This window comes from Mastigoproctus giganteus, chromosome 1 (assembly GCF_048544385.1).
Source record: "Mastigoproctus giganteus isolate SK-2022 chromosome 1, ASM4854438v1, whole genome shotgun sequence".
NCBI classification, from domain to species: Eukaryota; Metazoa; Arthropoda; class Arachnida; order Uropygi; family Thelyphonidae; genus Mastigoproctus; species Mastigoproctus giganteus.
The window spans coordinates 1,211,105-1,228,264 of record NC_143575.1 but is presented as its reverse complement, the minus strand read 5'-3'; the positions used below and the strand labels follow the sequence as shown (position 1 = coordinate 1,228,264).

Sequence of the window (17,160 nt, the reverse complement as noted above, 5' to 3'; positions counted from 1 at the left end):
AACAATTCTTGCAGTTTCTCAAGGTTAATATTTTAACAAAAATTAGGTAGAAACCATTGTAGATGGCGATTATCCATCGGTACATTTCAAAAGTAAAAGTGATACTGAGCAGCAATGAGAAGCAAGTTTGATGCCTAATAAGCACGAAATGCGGATGGGTCAAATAGGGAAAAGTAAGAAAAAAAAGATGGCTGCTGCAGTTACAGTAACTCCAGTTTGTTTATATACTGGTATATAAACTATGCACAAAGGCTATGCAAGCAGCTCGGAATATTTATTTATTTATTTCATTTTAAAAATATGTATATACACGACACAGGAGAGAACATGCTCAGCAAATCAGTTGTAACCATGTAGTGTTAACAAAACTTTCACTTTTTAAATTAGGAGTTAGCAATGTATATAATTCCAGAATCAGAGGTGAACATTACCAAGTGCATTTTCGAGTATTAGTATCCTGTATTTTTCGTACAAAATATGAGTGGGTTGATTCGCAGGCTATTATACACTGTGCTGCCACTTTATTAGGTACATCTACCCAGTAGCGTGTTGAGCCTCCTTTATTAACCTTAAAAACAGCCTGAATTAGTCTAGGCATGGATTGATTGAACAAGATGCTGAAAACTTTGTGCAGAAATGGAGTGCCATGCCGACATGAGTGTGTCATGCAGCGAACAGCCCTTTCCAAAGGGCTGTTCGCTGCAGGCCTGAAGACGTACAATAGGATTGAGATCCAGGAACTGAGCGGGCCACTGCAGCAAAGAAATGTCATTGTCATGTTCCTGGAACCATTCCATAGTGATTCGGGCTTTGTATACCGGCGCATTATCCTGCTGGAAGTAACCATCTGACTGAGGATAAACTGTCAACATGAACGGATGCACTTGGTCAGCAACGATGTTTAGGTACGATGTGGCATTCACACGTGAGTCTATGGGTATCAATGGACCCAACGCGTGCCAAGAAAATATTCCCCACACCATAACACTGCCCCCACTACCTTGCACATTAGTCGGCGGACATGACAGGTCCATGGATTCATGTTGTTTTCGCCAAATTCTGAGCCTTTCATCAACATAATGCTCCAGGAACTTCGACTCGTCAGACCACGCAACTGTTTTCCAATCCTCGATAGTCCAGTGCTGGTGTTGCTGTGCCCACAGGAGGCGTGCTCTCTTGTTCTTCATTGATAACAAAGGTACGCGATGTGGCCGTCGACCGTTGTAGCCCATTCGCGACTAGTGGTCCATTGCGATATTTTGTTCTGCGCATCAAAGTTGTATTCTGACGTTATGTGTGACATTTTGGTGTCTGACGTGATGTGCGACTGTTTGCTTGCACAATTCTAGCCATCCTCCTCTGACCTCTCTCATCAACAAGCGATTTTCTTCCACAGGAGTGCCGTTGAGAGGATGTTTTCTGTTCGTTGCACCATTCTCGATACACCCTTGAAACTGTGGTGCGTGAAAAGTTCAGGAGAACTGCCGTTTCAGAGATGCTTTGTCCAGCACGTCTTGCACATACTGCCATGCCACGTTCGAAGTCCGTTAGATGACTCCTTTTCCCCATTCTTGCTACGGTTTGTATGCTTAACTGATACTATAAAGGTTGTTCTGCTGCATTTATATCCAAAACTGTGGTCATGTGACTTGCAACGTTGTGGGACAAACCATTTGTGTGGATAATAGGGGTGTACCTAATAAAGTGGCAGCACAGTTTATATGTCTAAGGTTAAAGCTATATATCTAGGAAAGACTCTTTACTTGTGTAATCTCTAGAAGAAAGAGTATGAATCAGATTGGTCACTTAACATAGATGGTTCGACTGTTGATAATCCTGCTCAGATAGCTGACAATCTGAATGAGTATTTTACTCATTCAGATTGTCAGCTATCTGAGCTGACAGTCTCCTTCCTTACAGAATCCCTCATTAAATGAGGGATTCTGTAAGGAAGGAGAGAACAGAAGTTTACTAAACTCAAACAGGAAGTTAAATGATTTTGTAATAACTGAGAGCAAAGTGGAGGAGAAATTGCTGAAGTTAAACATAAGAAAGGCACCTGGGGTGGATGAGATCTATCCAATTATATTAAAGGAGGCAGCAAAGGAAGTAAGCAGACCCTTAGCCCTAATTATGAGGGCATCTACAGACTGGAAATGTACAAATGTATCCCCAATTCATAAATGGGGATCGAAAGGTGACACGAGTAATTACAGACCTGTTAGTTTAACTGCTATTCCTAGGAAAATAACGGAGTGACTGGTTAAAGAGGCACTGCAGGATCATCTAGACAAGACTGCAGTTATAATTTAGACACAGTATGGTTTTGTTAAGTGGAAATCTTGTCTGAACAATTTGATTGGATACTATGATGTGGTCACAAAGGAACTGGATGCAAAAATAATTTTGATATCAAATACTTGGATTTTAGGAAGGCTTTTGATACTGTTGCACATGTGAGACTACTGTACAAGTTTTTTTTTTTTTTTTTTTTATGAAAAACCCCAAACACGAAAGATATCAAAACCTATAGTACTTAGTACCGTGCATGGGTTGAAGGAGAAGTATGGGGGGGGGGGGGATGCCGGAAACTTTGCTCTAGAGACTAAAGATGGGTTTCACCACTTGAAGCCTCCAATAAGCAAAGTGGTGGTATTTCACCGGTTGATGAAAGTCATCTACCACCTACAAGTTATAGCAGTATGGTATTAATGGCATTATAATTTATCCATTGTAGCAAGTTGCTACAAGGGATAAATGGATGGCTGAGGGAGAAGACAGAGAGCGGTAATCAATGAACACTGCTCTTAATGGACTGATGTTATTATTGGAGTTCCCCAGGGATTCGTGTTGGGTCCATTGTCGTTTGCTGTATTTTACAATGATATTGATGAAGGTATATCGGGCTTAATGTCCAAGTTTGCGGACGATACGAATGTTGGTAGGGTTGTTAGTGACAGTAAGGACGGTACACTACTGCAGCAGAATCTAGAAATGTTGTACAGATAGGCTGGTAGGTGGCAACTGAAGTTTAACATTGACAAATGCAAAGTACTGCATATGGGTAGCAGCAACCCCAGAGTAACATACCAACTGTGCAGTACTACAGTCAGTGTAGTGGAGAATTAAAATAAAAAAAAATAAAAAAACTGGGGATAATTGTGCAGTCGGATATGAAGTGTGTTTATCAGTGCAGACAGGCTGCAAGAGTAGCTCATGGGGCTTTTGTCAATAATATATAGGAATTTTGCTAGCAGGGGTAATGAGGTGATTATCCCGTTGTATAATAAGGCAATGGTCAGGCCACACCTTGAGTACTGCATACAGGTCGGCAGGCCTCATTTTAGGAAAGATGTTTAGCTACTAGAACGAGTACAGAGAAGGGCAGCGAGATTAGTGAGTGGAACAAAGGATTGCTGTTACCAAGATAGACTTAAGTTGTGCAAATTGCAACGTCTGGAGACTAGGTACCTGCGAGGTGATCTGATTGAGGTGTATAAGGCCTTGAATGATTTTAGCAAGCTGAATGCTGATGGGAGTATTTCTCTTGCTTAGATTCCGCACCTGAGGGGCCATAAATTCAAATTGAGGAAAGGCTGTTGTAAAAGAGATGTGTTGGAAATTTGCCTTTAGCCAGCGGGTGGTTGATTGCTGGAACAAACTTCCATCTGTCGTTGTGGAAGTTGAAAGCTTAAATAAATTCATCCATTCACTCCAACTTTTGGAGTGAATGGATGAGTGAAACGGGAATGGGTTTTTTTTTTTTTTTTTTGGCTGACGCTATATAAGTTTGCTTTCTTGCATCATATGCTTCTACTAATGCTAAAAGTATTAAGTGGATATGCCGTGTTAATGTCAATCTACCTCGTATAGATTGGAAAGCATGGACGGACAATACACAATGGGCAAACTGATTTCTGAGCAATCTGGATGACTTATTTATTCCAACATGTCAGAGTACAAGGGGGATCTAATATTCGATGTGAGTTTACATAAACTCACATCGAATATTAGATCAATTATAGTGTTCGATGTGAGTTTATGTAAACTCACATCGAACTACGGAGGCTATAAATTTTCTTGTCGCTGCTTTCGCATTGCAATAATGAGCCATTTTTGAATCGGGTGTTGACGTTGCAACGAAAAAATGGCTTATGACAACAACAAAAAAACAAACAAACCCGATTATATCACTGGTTATCATCCTGTAATTATCGAAATAGGAACTTCGATATGCTACGCACATCGAAGACCCGATTTCATATACAGAAGATTTTATTGATTTTCTGGTGAAATTACGATAGTATTGTCCATTACTTCCCCCCCCCTCTGAGTAAAATCTTTTCGTTCTTATTTTTATGTATATTTTAATTTTCCCCTAAAAATCCGCACGAAGTTTTTTAGTCACGTAATAGCAGAAGAACGAAATAAGTCAGGTTGCATTCTTCATCTTATCTGGTTAATCCAGATAAGATGAAAATAATAAGTAACTATGATGGCATCAAATTTCAGTTTAAGAGGAAGAAGGTGTTTTAAATAGTTCTCTACTCACCATGTCTTCATCAACAGGCTTTAGAGTTGGCAACACTGGGAGTATTCTTATTTTGACTGTAAAAAAAAAAGTAAAACAAGGTGGTTAAATCACGTAATAGTAGTATTTTTGCGTGAAAACAGTTGGATTTATAATATATTGTACCTAATTCAGAGAACTTCAAGAATGGTAAGAGTGCTGAAGAATGAAAAATACGACTACCACCATCTAAACCTTAAATAACCTAAACTTCATCACTTTTTTATACGGTGAACGTAATCATTTCAATTATGAAGAGCTCATTATAACGACCGGCGCTGATAATGAAACTGAAACATGGCAATTTAGAAAAGGCTAAGAATAGATTATTTAAACAGAAATGCAATAATTTACAGATGGATTATTTGTTGATTTACACTTTTCTTGAGGTTATTTGAAATAAATGTATATACTGTATATAAAAACATACATACAATAAATTTAATATATACACAATTCGATAAATGAGGCCGTCGTAGCCGAGTCGTGCACCTTGGTTCAAACTGACCACAAAAATACAGTGCTCTCTTGTATTCTCTCTGTCTTATGAATTTCTCTAACCGTGTGGTCATCCTGAAATATCAACAAAAAATTAAAAATGGCAGGCGTAGCCGAGTCATCAAACGCTGGAAGTACAAGCGTGCACTCCCTTTGTGTTTTCTGGAAACATTGTTTCCAGGAAACACTATAAAATATATTCATATATAAGGTATATAGCAAAACCTGCTATATATATAGGTCTTTGTAGCTGTCGCAGACATTCTCTCTGGTATGTCAAGCTGGGCTTGCCAGCTGGGCTTGCCAGCTGGGATTCGAAAACATTGATGGAACTGATATTCAGGCGCCACACAAATCAAGTGGACTTAATTTCTGCGATGTCTGGTTGGTCTGTGACAACCAAATCCTCTTCTTGCACATTCACGATGGCGGGATTGCTATTAACCCCCGTGTGCAAGTCATGAAATACTGCACCTAGTATACTGGAGGAAACGACCCAAGTCCAAACCAACTAAGCAAGCGTCGAGTTTGGCATCCACACCACACGGAGGAATGCCGTCCTTCTGTGTTACCAGGCAATGCTAAGTGGTAGATGGCGCTCATTAATTGCTTATTAGAGTCTTGAAATGATGGAACCCCTGTTTAGTCTCCAGAGAAAAGCTCCCGCAAATTCCCCCATCTCTTCCATCATACACTATAATTGATGTCTTTTGAGGTTATAATGTACAACATGGCTAGATCCAATCTTAGAATATAATAAAATAGAATCTTTAATTGCAGAATGATATACAAACAATACATATTTACAAAAGAGATATGCATGAGAAAAACATATATGTTACATAAATCCAGATTATTGGAAGGCAACAAAGCACAGTTCTACATTTTCAGTTCGACGAGTACTCCCTTCCTTTTGTTGACCACTTCTGGAGGTCCCCGTCGATCACTTGCAGTGAGGGCAGCATTTGCTTTGGCAGGAATCTGCCGGTTAGTACTAGCCAGTTATGGTTTGCTAGCGCAGCTGCGCTGATGACTGGAGATAAGGGGGAGGAATGCGCCAAGAGCAGTGATCTCAGAAGTTCGGCTTTGTAATTTTACCTTTGGCCATCTTGATGATGAACAGCCGCCTTCTTTCTCCGATGTAGGATCGGAGCCTGCGCAGTTGAAGGGCATATGCTGTTGTTGTTGTTATTTGGTTTTTAGGAACATTAGCAACTAAGGCCATATTGCTATGGGTATGCGGTGGTCATTCTCTGACCTTTCCGCATCGTCCGTATTTGGTAGTCACGGGCTCGAACCCCGGTCTAATCAAGAAGCGTGTCGTCCTGCCCACCTGACTACGGAGGCGCCCGGGCATATGCTAACTGCGTTGATCTGAGAGCTGGGGGAAGGTGGAATTTGGTGTTAGCCCATTTTAGAAGCAAGAATTCGGCAGAGAATATTCTTTTAATGTTAGATTCGGCAGCCGAGGTCCATATCTCTGAAGCATACAGTATTGTCGGGTATAAGTTTGATACGATTGCAGCTGTTGTTTGGCGACCCAGCGTAGTGAAGTCAGCTTCGAATGTATGAGGTTTATGTGATCGTTGAAGGATAACTTGGAGTCGAAAACGACCCCCAGATCTTTGTGCGTTTGAACACTTGTAACTGAGGAGCCATTAAGCACAGCCTCCAACGTTGTTGGGCTCCCCTTTAGTAAAAAATTATTTGTGCCGATTTTAGGGGGTTAATTTGGAGGTTGAAAGCATTAAGATAGCTATGTCCTGTAGTTTATTATCGATTTGTTGAGTGGTTTCGGCTGCCGAGTCGGATGGCGATATCCTAGTAAGGAGCTTGACATCGTCAGCATATGTGATCCAATTGCATTTGTTGGCCGCCACAAACGGCACCATGATTTCCGTGAAAAGAACTCCCCAGACAGGACCCCCCCTCCTTGAGGCACACAGCAGTTATGTGACGCTGGAAGGTCTTTGTTCCAATCTTTAGCACAAGGGTCCTCTTGGATAGGAGAGATTCTAGGAACCAGAGAAAATCGCCGCGGACATTGAAGTATAAGAGAAGAAGGAGATTTGGTATATAGATGGCATCAAATGCAGAATGGCTGTCGCTAATTCTCGTAAAACACCCAAAAAAACAGCAACAACAATTTCATATGGCATCCTCCCCACCTTCCACATTTGAATACATTATGAAAATTCGTGATGTATTCAGTAGTAAGTCATGACTAATAGAAGAGATGTATCTGCGAAAAGATCTAAACTTCCCAAACACTTCCTCTTTCATTTGACAAATATACGTTGTCTTGGTTCCAATCTCAATGATGTCCACTTAAAGTCTGCCAAACCCCATGTACTTTTTCTGACAGAATCCCAATTATCGGTCTATTCAACCACTGCTCATTTCATTTATTTAATCAGGTAAAGAAAATTACATCCATCCCCTTGACAGCATTCAAATGCTAGGAGGGTAAACAGAATTATAAAAATGAATACAATATCAATATTGATCAAAATTTGTCCGAATTACTCGTGTTTCCGAACATGAGGAACTAGTGTTTGCGATCGTGTTTCTGAACCTATAGGTCATGGAAATTGATTGAATCATAAATCCTTTTCCAAATCCCGTGGTATCTAGAAACTTCGCAGATCCCTAAATGGCTCTTAAAAATATGTGGAAGGTTCAGTCATGGAAGTCGCCTCCAAATGTAATACCATTCTTACCATTTGTGCATTATGAGCTTCCTCACAAGGAAGCTCATAATGCATGAATCTTTTGTCGAAGTCATGGGACTAATATAGCAGAACTAGAACATAGCTAATATTATTAGCTATGTTGTAGTTCTATAAAATACTAATAACATTTTATAGCTAATAACTAATGTAATTTTGGCGCTGCGGGATTTCAATTTATTTGGACTTTTTTTAAATAAAGCATTTTTTTTTTAAAATTCAAGGACTTTGTTAGTTTGTAAGTTGATATGGAGAATGCTTGGCAAAGTTCTGAATTTTCGGAATATCACTTATATTCATCAAAATATGATGTTGTGATTTAATAAAAGATATAAAAGATCAGAAAGGACCTTTTCATGATTAAATGGAAATTACCTGTTTGGCTGGGTTTGTAGATTGGCTTGTCTGTTTGAATGAAGGTAACAATCTGGTCAGAAACTTTCTCGGTAAAGAGAATTTCTTTTTTTCCGGATATGTTGTATTTGTCTTCAGTGTTGAAAGACCCTTCAATTTCAATCCATCCGCGCGATTCTTGTGTATTTGGAACTGGAAGATCAATCATCGTATTGGGACCTAAACAGAATTACGAAAATAAAAGAAAAATTTATATTGTTTTATTTGATAGTATGAATCAGAGCTGTAATGCTCAATACATTCTACGTTGATATTAATATTTTTAAAATAATATGAGGAGTGTACCTCAATATAGTACGTAGAACACTTCCGTATGATACTCTCCAGAAATTCTGGATAGTATCATACGGAAGTGTTCTACGTACTATATTGAGGTAAACTCCTCTTATTATTTTACAAAAATTATTTTATTTGATAGTTGCATACAGCCGTATGACACATATTATAAAGCAAAAATTAAAATAATATTTTTCTATTGGAGAGCCATTTTGAATATTTCTTATTCCAGTAAAAGCATATAAAATATTCTCTAGCCTTCATAGGAGTTTATGTAGTGCTGAAGTTTTGCTTAGCGATCGATCAGCTCTGCTTGTTGAAGACCGAGCGCCGAGGACTTGGCGCTCATTCTTCATTAAGAGCTGACTCCATGATCGAAATCGAACGTCAAATGAAAATTTAAGCGCAGATAAAGCTTTCACATTTTGATTGGGATACATGCACTTATGTCCATCCTCAACAATTTGTCCTCCACTTTCATTTTCAGTTATCACAAAGTCATTCAGATCCTTGGTAGAGCTTGATAAATTTCTAACATCCCCTTCCCTAAACAATTCCTCATGTGTGAATGCAGACGCAAAATACTTATTCATTCAATTGGTCCGCAACCTAAGCAGGATCATCAACACTTAACTCATAGGCAACAAGTGGCCCAATGTGATTCAACTCCTTCCTTCTACAGTTAATATAAGCATAGAAGTCTCTGCTGTATTTCTTTGCTAGAGACTTCATATAAATCTGCCTTAGCTTGCCTAACCTCCTTTGTGTCTTGTTTACAGACTAATTTGTATCTACCATAGGCTTCTGTATCACCTTATAATTTATATGCATTAGCATTAGCATTAGCATTAGTAGAGGCATTTGATGCAAGAAAGCAAGCTTATGCAGCATCAGCCAAAAAAAAAAAAAAAAAAAAAAAAAAAAAGTAACATAAATAAATAAAAATAACCACTTCCACTTCACCCCTCTGTTCGTTCGAAATACCTGTCCAGCTGAGCCTTAAACTTATTTAGGCTATCAACTTCCACGACAAGGGATGGAAGTCTGTTCCACCCACCAACCACCCGCTGGCTAAAGGCAAATTTCCGCACATCTATCCTACATCTGTCTTTCCTCAATTTGAATTTATGCCCTCTCAGGTGATTTTTCTGAGCTAGAGGAAGAATCCCATCAGCATTGAGCATGCTCAAACCATTCAAGGCTTTGTACACCTCTATCAGATCACCCCGCTGGTGCCTAGTTTCCAGACACTGTAATTTGCAAAACTTAAGCCTTTCTTCGTAAGAGAACCCCTTTGTCCCATTCACCAATCTAGTTGCCCTTCTCTGTACTCGTTCCAGCAGCTCTACATCCTTCCTGAAATGAGGCCTCCAGGCCTGTATACAGTACTCTAGGTGTGGCCTGACCATTGCCTTATACAAGGGAATAATCACCTCCTTATCCCTGCTAGAAAAATTTCTATATATCATTGACAATACACCATGAGCTACTCTTGCAGCTCGTCTGCACTGCTCAGAGAACTTCATATCTGCCTGCACCACCACCCCCAGGTCCCTTTCATTCTCTACCACTGTCAGTGTAGTACCACAGAGTTGATACGTTGCTCTGGGGTTGCTGTTTCCCATATGTAGTACTTTACATTTGTCAATGTTAAACTTCATTTGCCACCTCGAAGCCCATCTGCTCAACCTTTCCAAATCCTGTTGCAGCAGCATAGTGTCAGTAGTGTCCTTGACAACCCTGCCAACCTTTGTATCGTCTGCAAACTTGGACATTAAGCCTGATATACCATCATCAATATCATTTATAAATACAGAAAACAATAAAGGCTCCAATACTGAACCCTGAGGGACTCCACTAATAACATTAGTCCACGATGAGCAGTGTCCATTGATTACCACTCTCTGTCTTCTCCCCCTCAACCACCCCTTTATCCATAGCAGCAACTTGCCTCCAATGCCACACTGCTCCAATTTGTGCAGCAGTCTTCCATGTGCAACAGTATCAAAAGCCTTTCTAAGATCCAAGTATATAATATCAAAGTTATTCCCTGCATCCAGTTCTTTTGTGACTGCATCATAGTATCCAATCAAATTGGTCAGGCAAGACTTCCCTTTAACAAAACCATGCTGTGTCCTAGCTATAACTGAAGTCTTGTCTAGATGATCCTGCAGTGCTTCTTTCACCAGTGCCTCCATTAATTTTCCGGGAACAGAAGTTAAACTCACAGGTCTATAATTACTTGTGTCAGCCTTTGATCCCCCTTTGTGAATTGGGGTCACATTTGCACATCTCCAGTCAATGGGTACCTCCCCTGAGTCCAAGGAAGCTCTCATAATTATGGCTAAGGGTTTGCTTACCTCCTTTGCTGCCTCCTTTAATATAACTGGATAGATCCCATCCACCCCAGGTGCCTTTCTTGTGTTTATCTTCAACAATTTCTCCTCCACTTTGCTCTCAGTTATTACAAGATTCTCTAGCTTACTGCTAGAGTTGAATACACCTCTGGCATTCCCCTCGCTGAATAACTCCTCATGTGTGAATGTCGATGCAAAATATTCATTTAGTTTGTTAGCTACCCGAGCAGGGTCATCAACAGTTGACCCATCGATCTCAAGTGGACCAATCTGATTCATCCCCTTCCTTCTAGAGTTTACATAAGTAAAGAACTCTTTGCTGTTTTTCTTCGCATCCCTTGCCAAGGATCTCTCGTAATCTGCCTTCGCCTGCCTAACCTCCTTTGTAACTTGGTTACAGATCAACTTGTATCTATCATAGGCATCCGTGTCACGTGTTAATTTGTATGTATCCCATGCATTTTTCTTCTCTGCCATATGCCTCATTAGTTCATCTGACAACCATTTAGGCCTAAACCTTGAACAATATTTCTTAGTTGGTATGTAAAGCCTAGTAGCTTCCACGATAAGTTCTTTGAATGCTTCCCATTTTGAATTTGCTGTTGGCAATATCATCAGTTGATCCCACTGTATAGAATTTAAATACTGTCTCAGTCCATTGTAGTCGCCTTTACGAAAGCAATACCCCTTCCCTTTACCCCTAATGGTAGTTACCTCTTTGAGTAACTCCCACTTCAGCACACTGTGATCACTGCCACCAAGTGGTTCATTTATCTGCAGATTCTGAATGCATGAAGAATCACTACTGATAATCAAATCAAGAGTATTACTCCCTCTAGTTGCCTCCCGAACATGCTGATGTAGAAAACAATCATCCAATAAATCCACAAAAGCCTTGCTACTGTGTGAGTGACCAGCCCCCAAATTCCAGTCAATATCTGGGAAATTAAAATCCCCCATTATAAGACTCTCTGATTTACTGGCCCACTCTATTTCTCCGAACAGTTTCTTATTATACTCATCAGAGTCATTAGGCCTATAGCACACTCCTACTCTCAATTTTGATCTCCCAATGCTTATGTCACACCAAACTGACTCGACACTGCACTGTCCAGCGATGTCGACTGGCTTCACTTCCTTGGATTTTATGTGTTTCTTAATTAATAGCATAACCCCTCCTCCCTTCCTATCCTGTCTATCCTTTCTGTACACATTGTACTCCCCAAATTCCAGTTCTGCATTTCTTATATCTGTGTGACACCACGTCTCTGAAATCCCCACAATATCTGCCTTTGATGTTTTGAGCAATACCTCAAATTCATCAAATTTATTTACTAAACTCCTAGCATTGGTGTACACACAAGTATACATGCACCTGTTCTTTTTCTTAGCTACCCTAACACAACCCATGTGTTTACTTGTACCCCAATGATTCCCAGCAGTCTCTGAAATATCCTGCATCTTATTTTCCATGCACTTCCCATGCTTCCAATTTTCCATGCTTCCCATGCACTTTTCTTCTCGCCAGGTGTCTCAATGGTTCTCCAGGCCAGGTGTCTCCAAGCCTTGAACAGTATTTCTTTGTTCTTATGAAAAGCCGCCTAGTAGCTTCTCTGATTACTTCCCTGAATACTTCCCATTTAGAATTTGCTGCTGATAATATCATAAATTCGTCCCACTGCACACAATTTAAAAACTGTCTGAGACCTATGTAGTCACCTTTACGAAAGCAAAAGCCTTAGCCTTTACTCTTGACAGTAATTATGTCCTTAATTAAGTTTCCCATTAGTACACTGTGATCTCTGCCACCCAGTGGGTCTTTTACCTGCAGTTTTTTTTTAATGCATGAAGAATTACTGTCAAGAGTATTGCTTCCTCTTGTTCCCTCTCTAACATGCTGCTGTAGAAAACAGTCATCCAAGAAATCCACAAAAGTCTTGCTAGTGTGTCAGCGACCAACCCACAAATTCCAGTCAACATCTGGAAAGTTAAAATCTCCATTATAAGACATTCTGATTTACTGGACCACTCTATTGCCCTGTTTAGCCCTTTGGTATACTCATCACAATCATTGGGCCTATAACACACTCTTACTCTCAGTTTTGTTTTCCGAGTGCTTATATCACACAAAACTGACTCGTCCCCGTCAACTGGATGCACTGCCTTAGATTTAATGTTCTTCTCAACTAAGAGCATAACATCTCCACCTCTCCTGTCCTGTCTGGCCTTCCTGTATACAATGTACTCCTCATATTCAAATTCAACATCAGTTATATCTGAATGACCCCATGTCTCTGCTATTCCTACAATGTCACAATGTCTGCATTTCATGACTTAATCAGTACTTCAAATTCGTCAAATTTATTTACAGTGCCCCTAGCATTTACTGTACCAACAAATACACTGTGTATCCTCCCCAAGCTGTATCAGACCTCATCCAGAGTCAGATCAAGTTTAGTTGGACGTAGAGTCTCTGTCTGTGACCTTGTTTAGTTGGACGTAGGGTCTGTGTGGTTCAAGGTCACAGGTAGTAGAGGGAAGATGACAGTCGGTGTATGTTACAGACCAAATGATTCTGAGGAGTATGAGAAAAATCTCTATAAGCAACTTGAATGGGCAGCCAAATGTGATTGCATCATTATTGACGAGTTAAATCTCCCTGTTAATATTACATATCATGGATGGGGGCAAATAGACCATGGGGGAAACAGATTTCTGAGCAACCTGTATGTTTGTTATTTATTCCAATATGTCAGAGAAAGTAAAAGAGGCTCTAATATCCTCGACTTGGTGATCATCAAGGAACCAAAACGCATCCAAAACTTGACAGTGCAGGAGCCAATAGCGAGTAGTGAGTACAATGTAATAAAATGGGTGGTGACCAAAGGGATTTCTGTGGTCAAGTGGAAAGCGGAGGGTTTCAATTTCAAGAGAGGGGACTGTAATGGAGAGAAGTATATTCTGGGCTCTCTTAAGTGGAGTGAAAGCGATAAGCTGTTGGATACGAAATCATTATGGGAAGTATTCAAGAGATTTATTCTGGAAGCTACTAATACCTATCTGGTATTGGTAGCTTCCAGAATAAATAAACCAATACCAAATAGGTTAAGGGTTTAATTGAGCTAAATAAAAAAGTATGGGACAGTTATTGACTATAGTGAGATACTGAGTTATGAGTATTATAAGCGTACACGTAACAAAATCACTGGGGGAGTAAGGCAAAAGCTGATTACGAGAAATCACTAGCGTAGAGAACTAAAAATGGAGACAGTTCTTTCCGTAAGTGAATATAAAAAAGTAAGAGAGGGAATTAGATAGTCCCTTACTTTATCGAACTGGAAAAGTCATAGAAAGCCCAGCAGAAGTGGCAGATGAGTTGAATAGGTATTTTGCAACGATCTTTACAGTTGAAAGATCATTCGAACTACGGGGGATCAGTGACAAAGAGTCATATTACTGTAAATTAAGTGATAGCCATCCCACAGAAGAGTATATGAGAAAAACTGCTGAAGCTGTACGAAAGTAAGGCTGCGCATGAATGCATCATTCAGTTGAGAATGTTAATGAAATCATCATTAGACCGGATCTTTGTGGGCAGGACAGTTGGTTGAATCGCCGTAATCCCAATACCGAGTGGAAAACACCTGACTTCTAATTCCGTAAATAATACTAGGAATTTTTATGGGTCTTTTTCACAAAGTGGCTGAGTTAGTCGATGTCTAGCGAAGGTACATGGTACCCTCACCGGTTTAGAGACCACATTACAGATATATTATATACGCCGCAATACGGTCTAAGTTTCTGATGCGCCTAAACTCCTATAACAACCAGCCAACCAACCATTTTCAGGGAGATACCCTGGATTGAGGAAGCACAAACGCCCCCCCCCCAATCTACAAAGGAGGGGCAAAAGACGTAATGGACGAATGTAGACCAGAAGTTAACTTCAGTGGTGGATAAAATCGAGCCTATTACTAAGGATCATACAGTCCAAAGAATATAATAGTAATGGATCAGAGCATGGCGTCCTGAAGAGGAAATCTTTTGTGACCAATCTGTTTGCTTATCATGACGAAATCATAAAATGTTTGGATGCTAGAAACAATTTTGACATTATTTACCTTGATATGTAAAGCTTTTGATATGATTCCTCGTGAAAGGCTATTATATAAACTGGAAGAAATTGGGGTTAGAGGAAAGATCCTTTGTTGGATGGCTGAAAGACAGCAGACAGAGAGTAGTGATAAATGGATATACCTCAGGGTAAATCAGTGTAGAAAATGAACACTTTCAGTGATCGGTGTTGGGGCAACATCTGTTTCTGATTTTATTTATTTATTCTCCTTAACGAGGGAGTGCAGGTGAAGTTGTCAACGATTGTTGGTGATTTAGTTAACGACCTGACCCAGGTAATTTTTTTTAAGTGACTTAGATTGGTTGATTTGAAAAAATGGAAACTGAAGTTTAATGCTTCTAAATGTAATGTTTTGCATCTCTTGGGAACAGAAATTTAGGAGTTACAAGCTAGTGGAAATGGAGTTAAAAGTGATCTAGTACGAAAATACTCAGGGATTACGATTCAGTCAGACATGGAACTTTCCTCGCAGTGTAAACAGGCGGCTAGGAAGGCACATGGTGTCTTGTCTATGATATACAGGACCTTCGCAAGAAGGGAAAGGATGTCATTGTCCCTTTGTATAAGACGATGGTGAGACTGCATTTAGAATATTTTGGTCAGGTCTGGAGGCCACACTTAAAACTTCTAGAAAGCGTTCAGAAAAGGGTAACTAGATTGGCAAGGAATGCCAATCGATGTCCATATGAAGAACGGCTTAGAAAGTACAGTCTACAAAGCTTGGTAACTAGACATCTTAGGGAAAGGGGAAGAACTTGATAGAGCTGTACGAGGTCCTGAACGGAACGGAACGGAACGGTAAAATAAAAGAGGGAGATATAATTTCACAGGCAAGAGAGAAGAATCAAGAGGTCCAAGTACAAAATTTTGTGGCTGAATCTCATGAAAGTTACGTCATCTACCCGAAGGTAAATTGTCATAGATCACTGGAATGAATTACCTAGAAGGGCTTGCGAGGTGGACAGCGTGATAAGCTCAGAGTTGAATTGGACCGGTCCTTTTCGACAATGGGAAAGGTATGAAGGATGGATTTTTTTTCTTAGCAGATGCAGAAAAATCGAGCTTTTTTTCATTATTCAGCCATTATAATAGTAATGCTAACATCAGTTGCGGGCACAAAAGGATATTCTTACCAGGAAAGACGGTGATTCTGTAAATTTCATAGAAATGAAGACATCTGCATGGTGACCTAACAGAATTGCATAAGGCTTTAAAAGGGCCAATTAAACTGAATTCTGATAGCATCTTTACTTTTTCTGGGGTAAAGCATACAAGGGGCCATAAATTTAAATTAGAAAAGGGTGGTGGACATAGCTACGGTAATTTTCATTCAACCAAAGGGTAATAATTGTAATATACTTCCAACAATTTATTACCAACTTGGTATTGTGCAGGTGAGCAGTTTGAACAAATTTAAGGAAAGTTTGGACAAATTATTGGAAGTAATTGTCAAATGAACGTTTTTCTTTTTAATTGAATGGTGCTGCTTATGCCTTGCTTTTTTGCATCATGTTGCCAATACTAATACTTCATACGAGCAGAATTCCACTTTTACGTTGTAAAATGGCATGGGACACTTCGCTTGTGGCCTGCGGATAATAACGGTAACAAGAGCTTTATTTGTTCGCCACATGACCGCCAGTTTGTTATGTTGACCGGATTCACCCATCTTTATACTATTATGCGTTGCTGCTAAATGAGTATAAATCTCTAAATTTCTTACTGCAGTTGTAATCGTTATTTGGAATTAAGCTTATAACAGCCTTTGGAATGGTAATTTCGCCCTATTAGTCAGGGTACTGAGTGGTGCTATAAAGGCTTTCGTTGCTAGAGTCGGGAAACGAAATAAAGGAACAGTATCTGGCCATTTATACAAGTATTAATGGCCAGCTACTGTAATCCATGATTTTGACATTAACTGGCTCACGTTCGATACAATAGATAATGATTTAATCAAAAAATATAACTTTGGCATTATTTTCATTAGTTATTATTATAATTATTATTAGCTAAGCTTTCAGTGCACTTCATCTTGATCAGTTTATAATTTGGCAATACTGGGTTGTGTCACCGGTGAAGACTTCAATTCTTCGGATTGAAATATAATTGATGGGTGCAGCCATACGCCAGAAAATTTACACCCAAATTAGGATGACGGCATCGAGCCTGACTATAGTAAAA

At 39.7% G+C, this 17,160-nt stretch overlaps 1 protein-coding gene across 2 annotated transcripts in view; it reads right to left on the bottom strand.

Moving 5' to 3' along the window:
- The window catches only part of LOC150090485 (murinoglobulin-1-like), a 257,749-nt gene that overhangs the window by 200,196 nt on the left and 40,393 nt on the right, over window positions 1–17,160 (bottom strand). For both annotated transcript variants that reach the window (XM_090371163.1, XM_090371172.1), the window contains exons 4-5: window positions 8,173–8,370; window positions 4,553–4,608 (exon numbers count right to left, since the gene is read on the bottom strand). In XM_090371163.1, coding sequence (XP_090227289.1) covers window positions 4,553–4,608; window positions 8,173–8,370 — 254 coding nt within the window. The remainder of the gene's footprint in view (window positions 1–4,552; window positions 4,609–8,172; window positions 8,371–17,160) is intronic.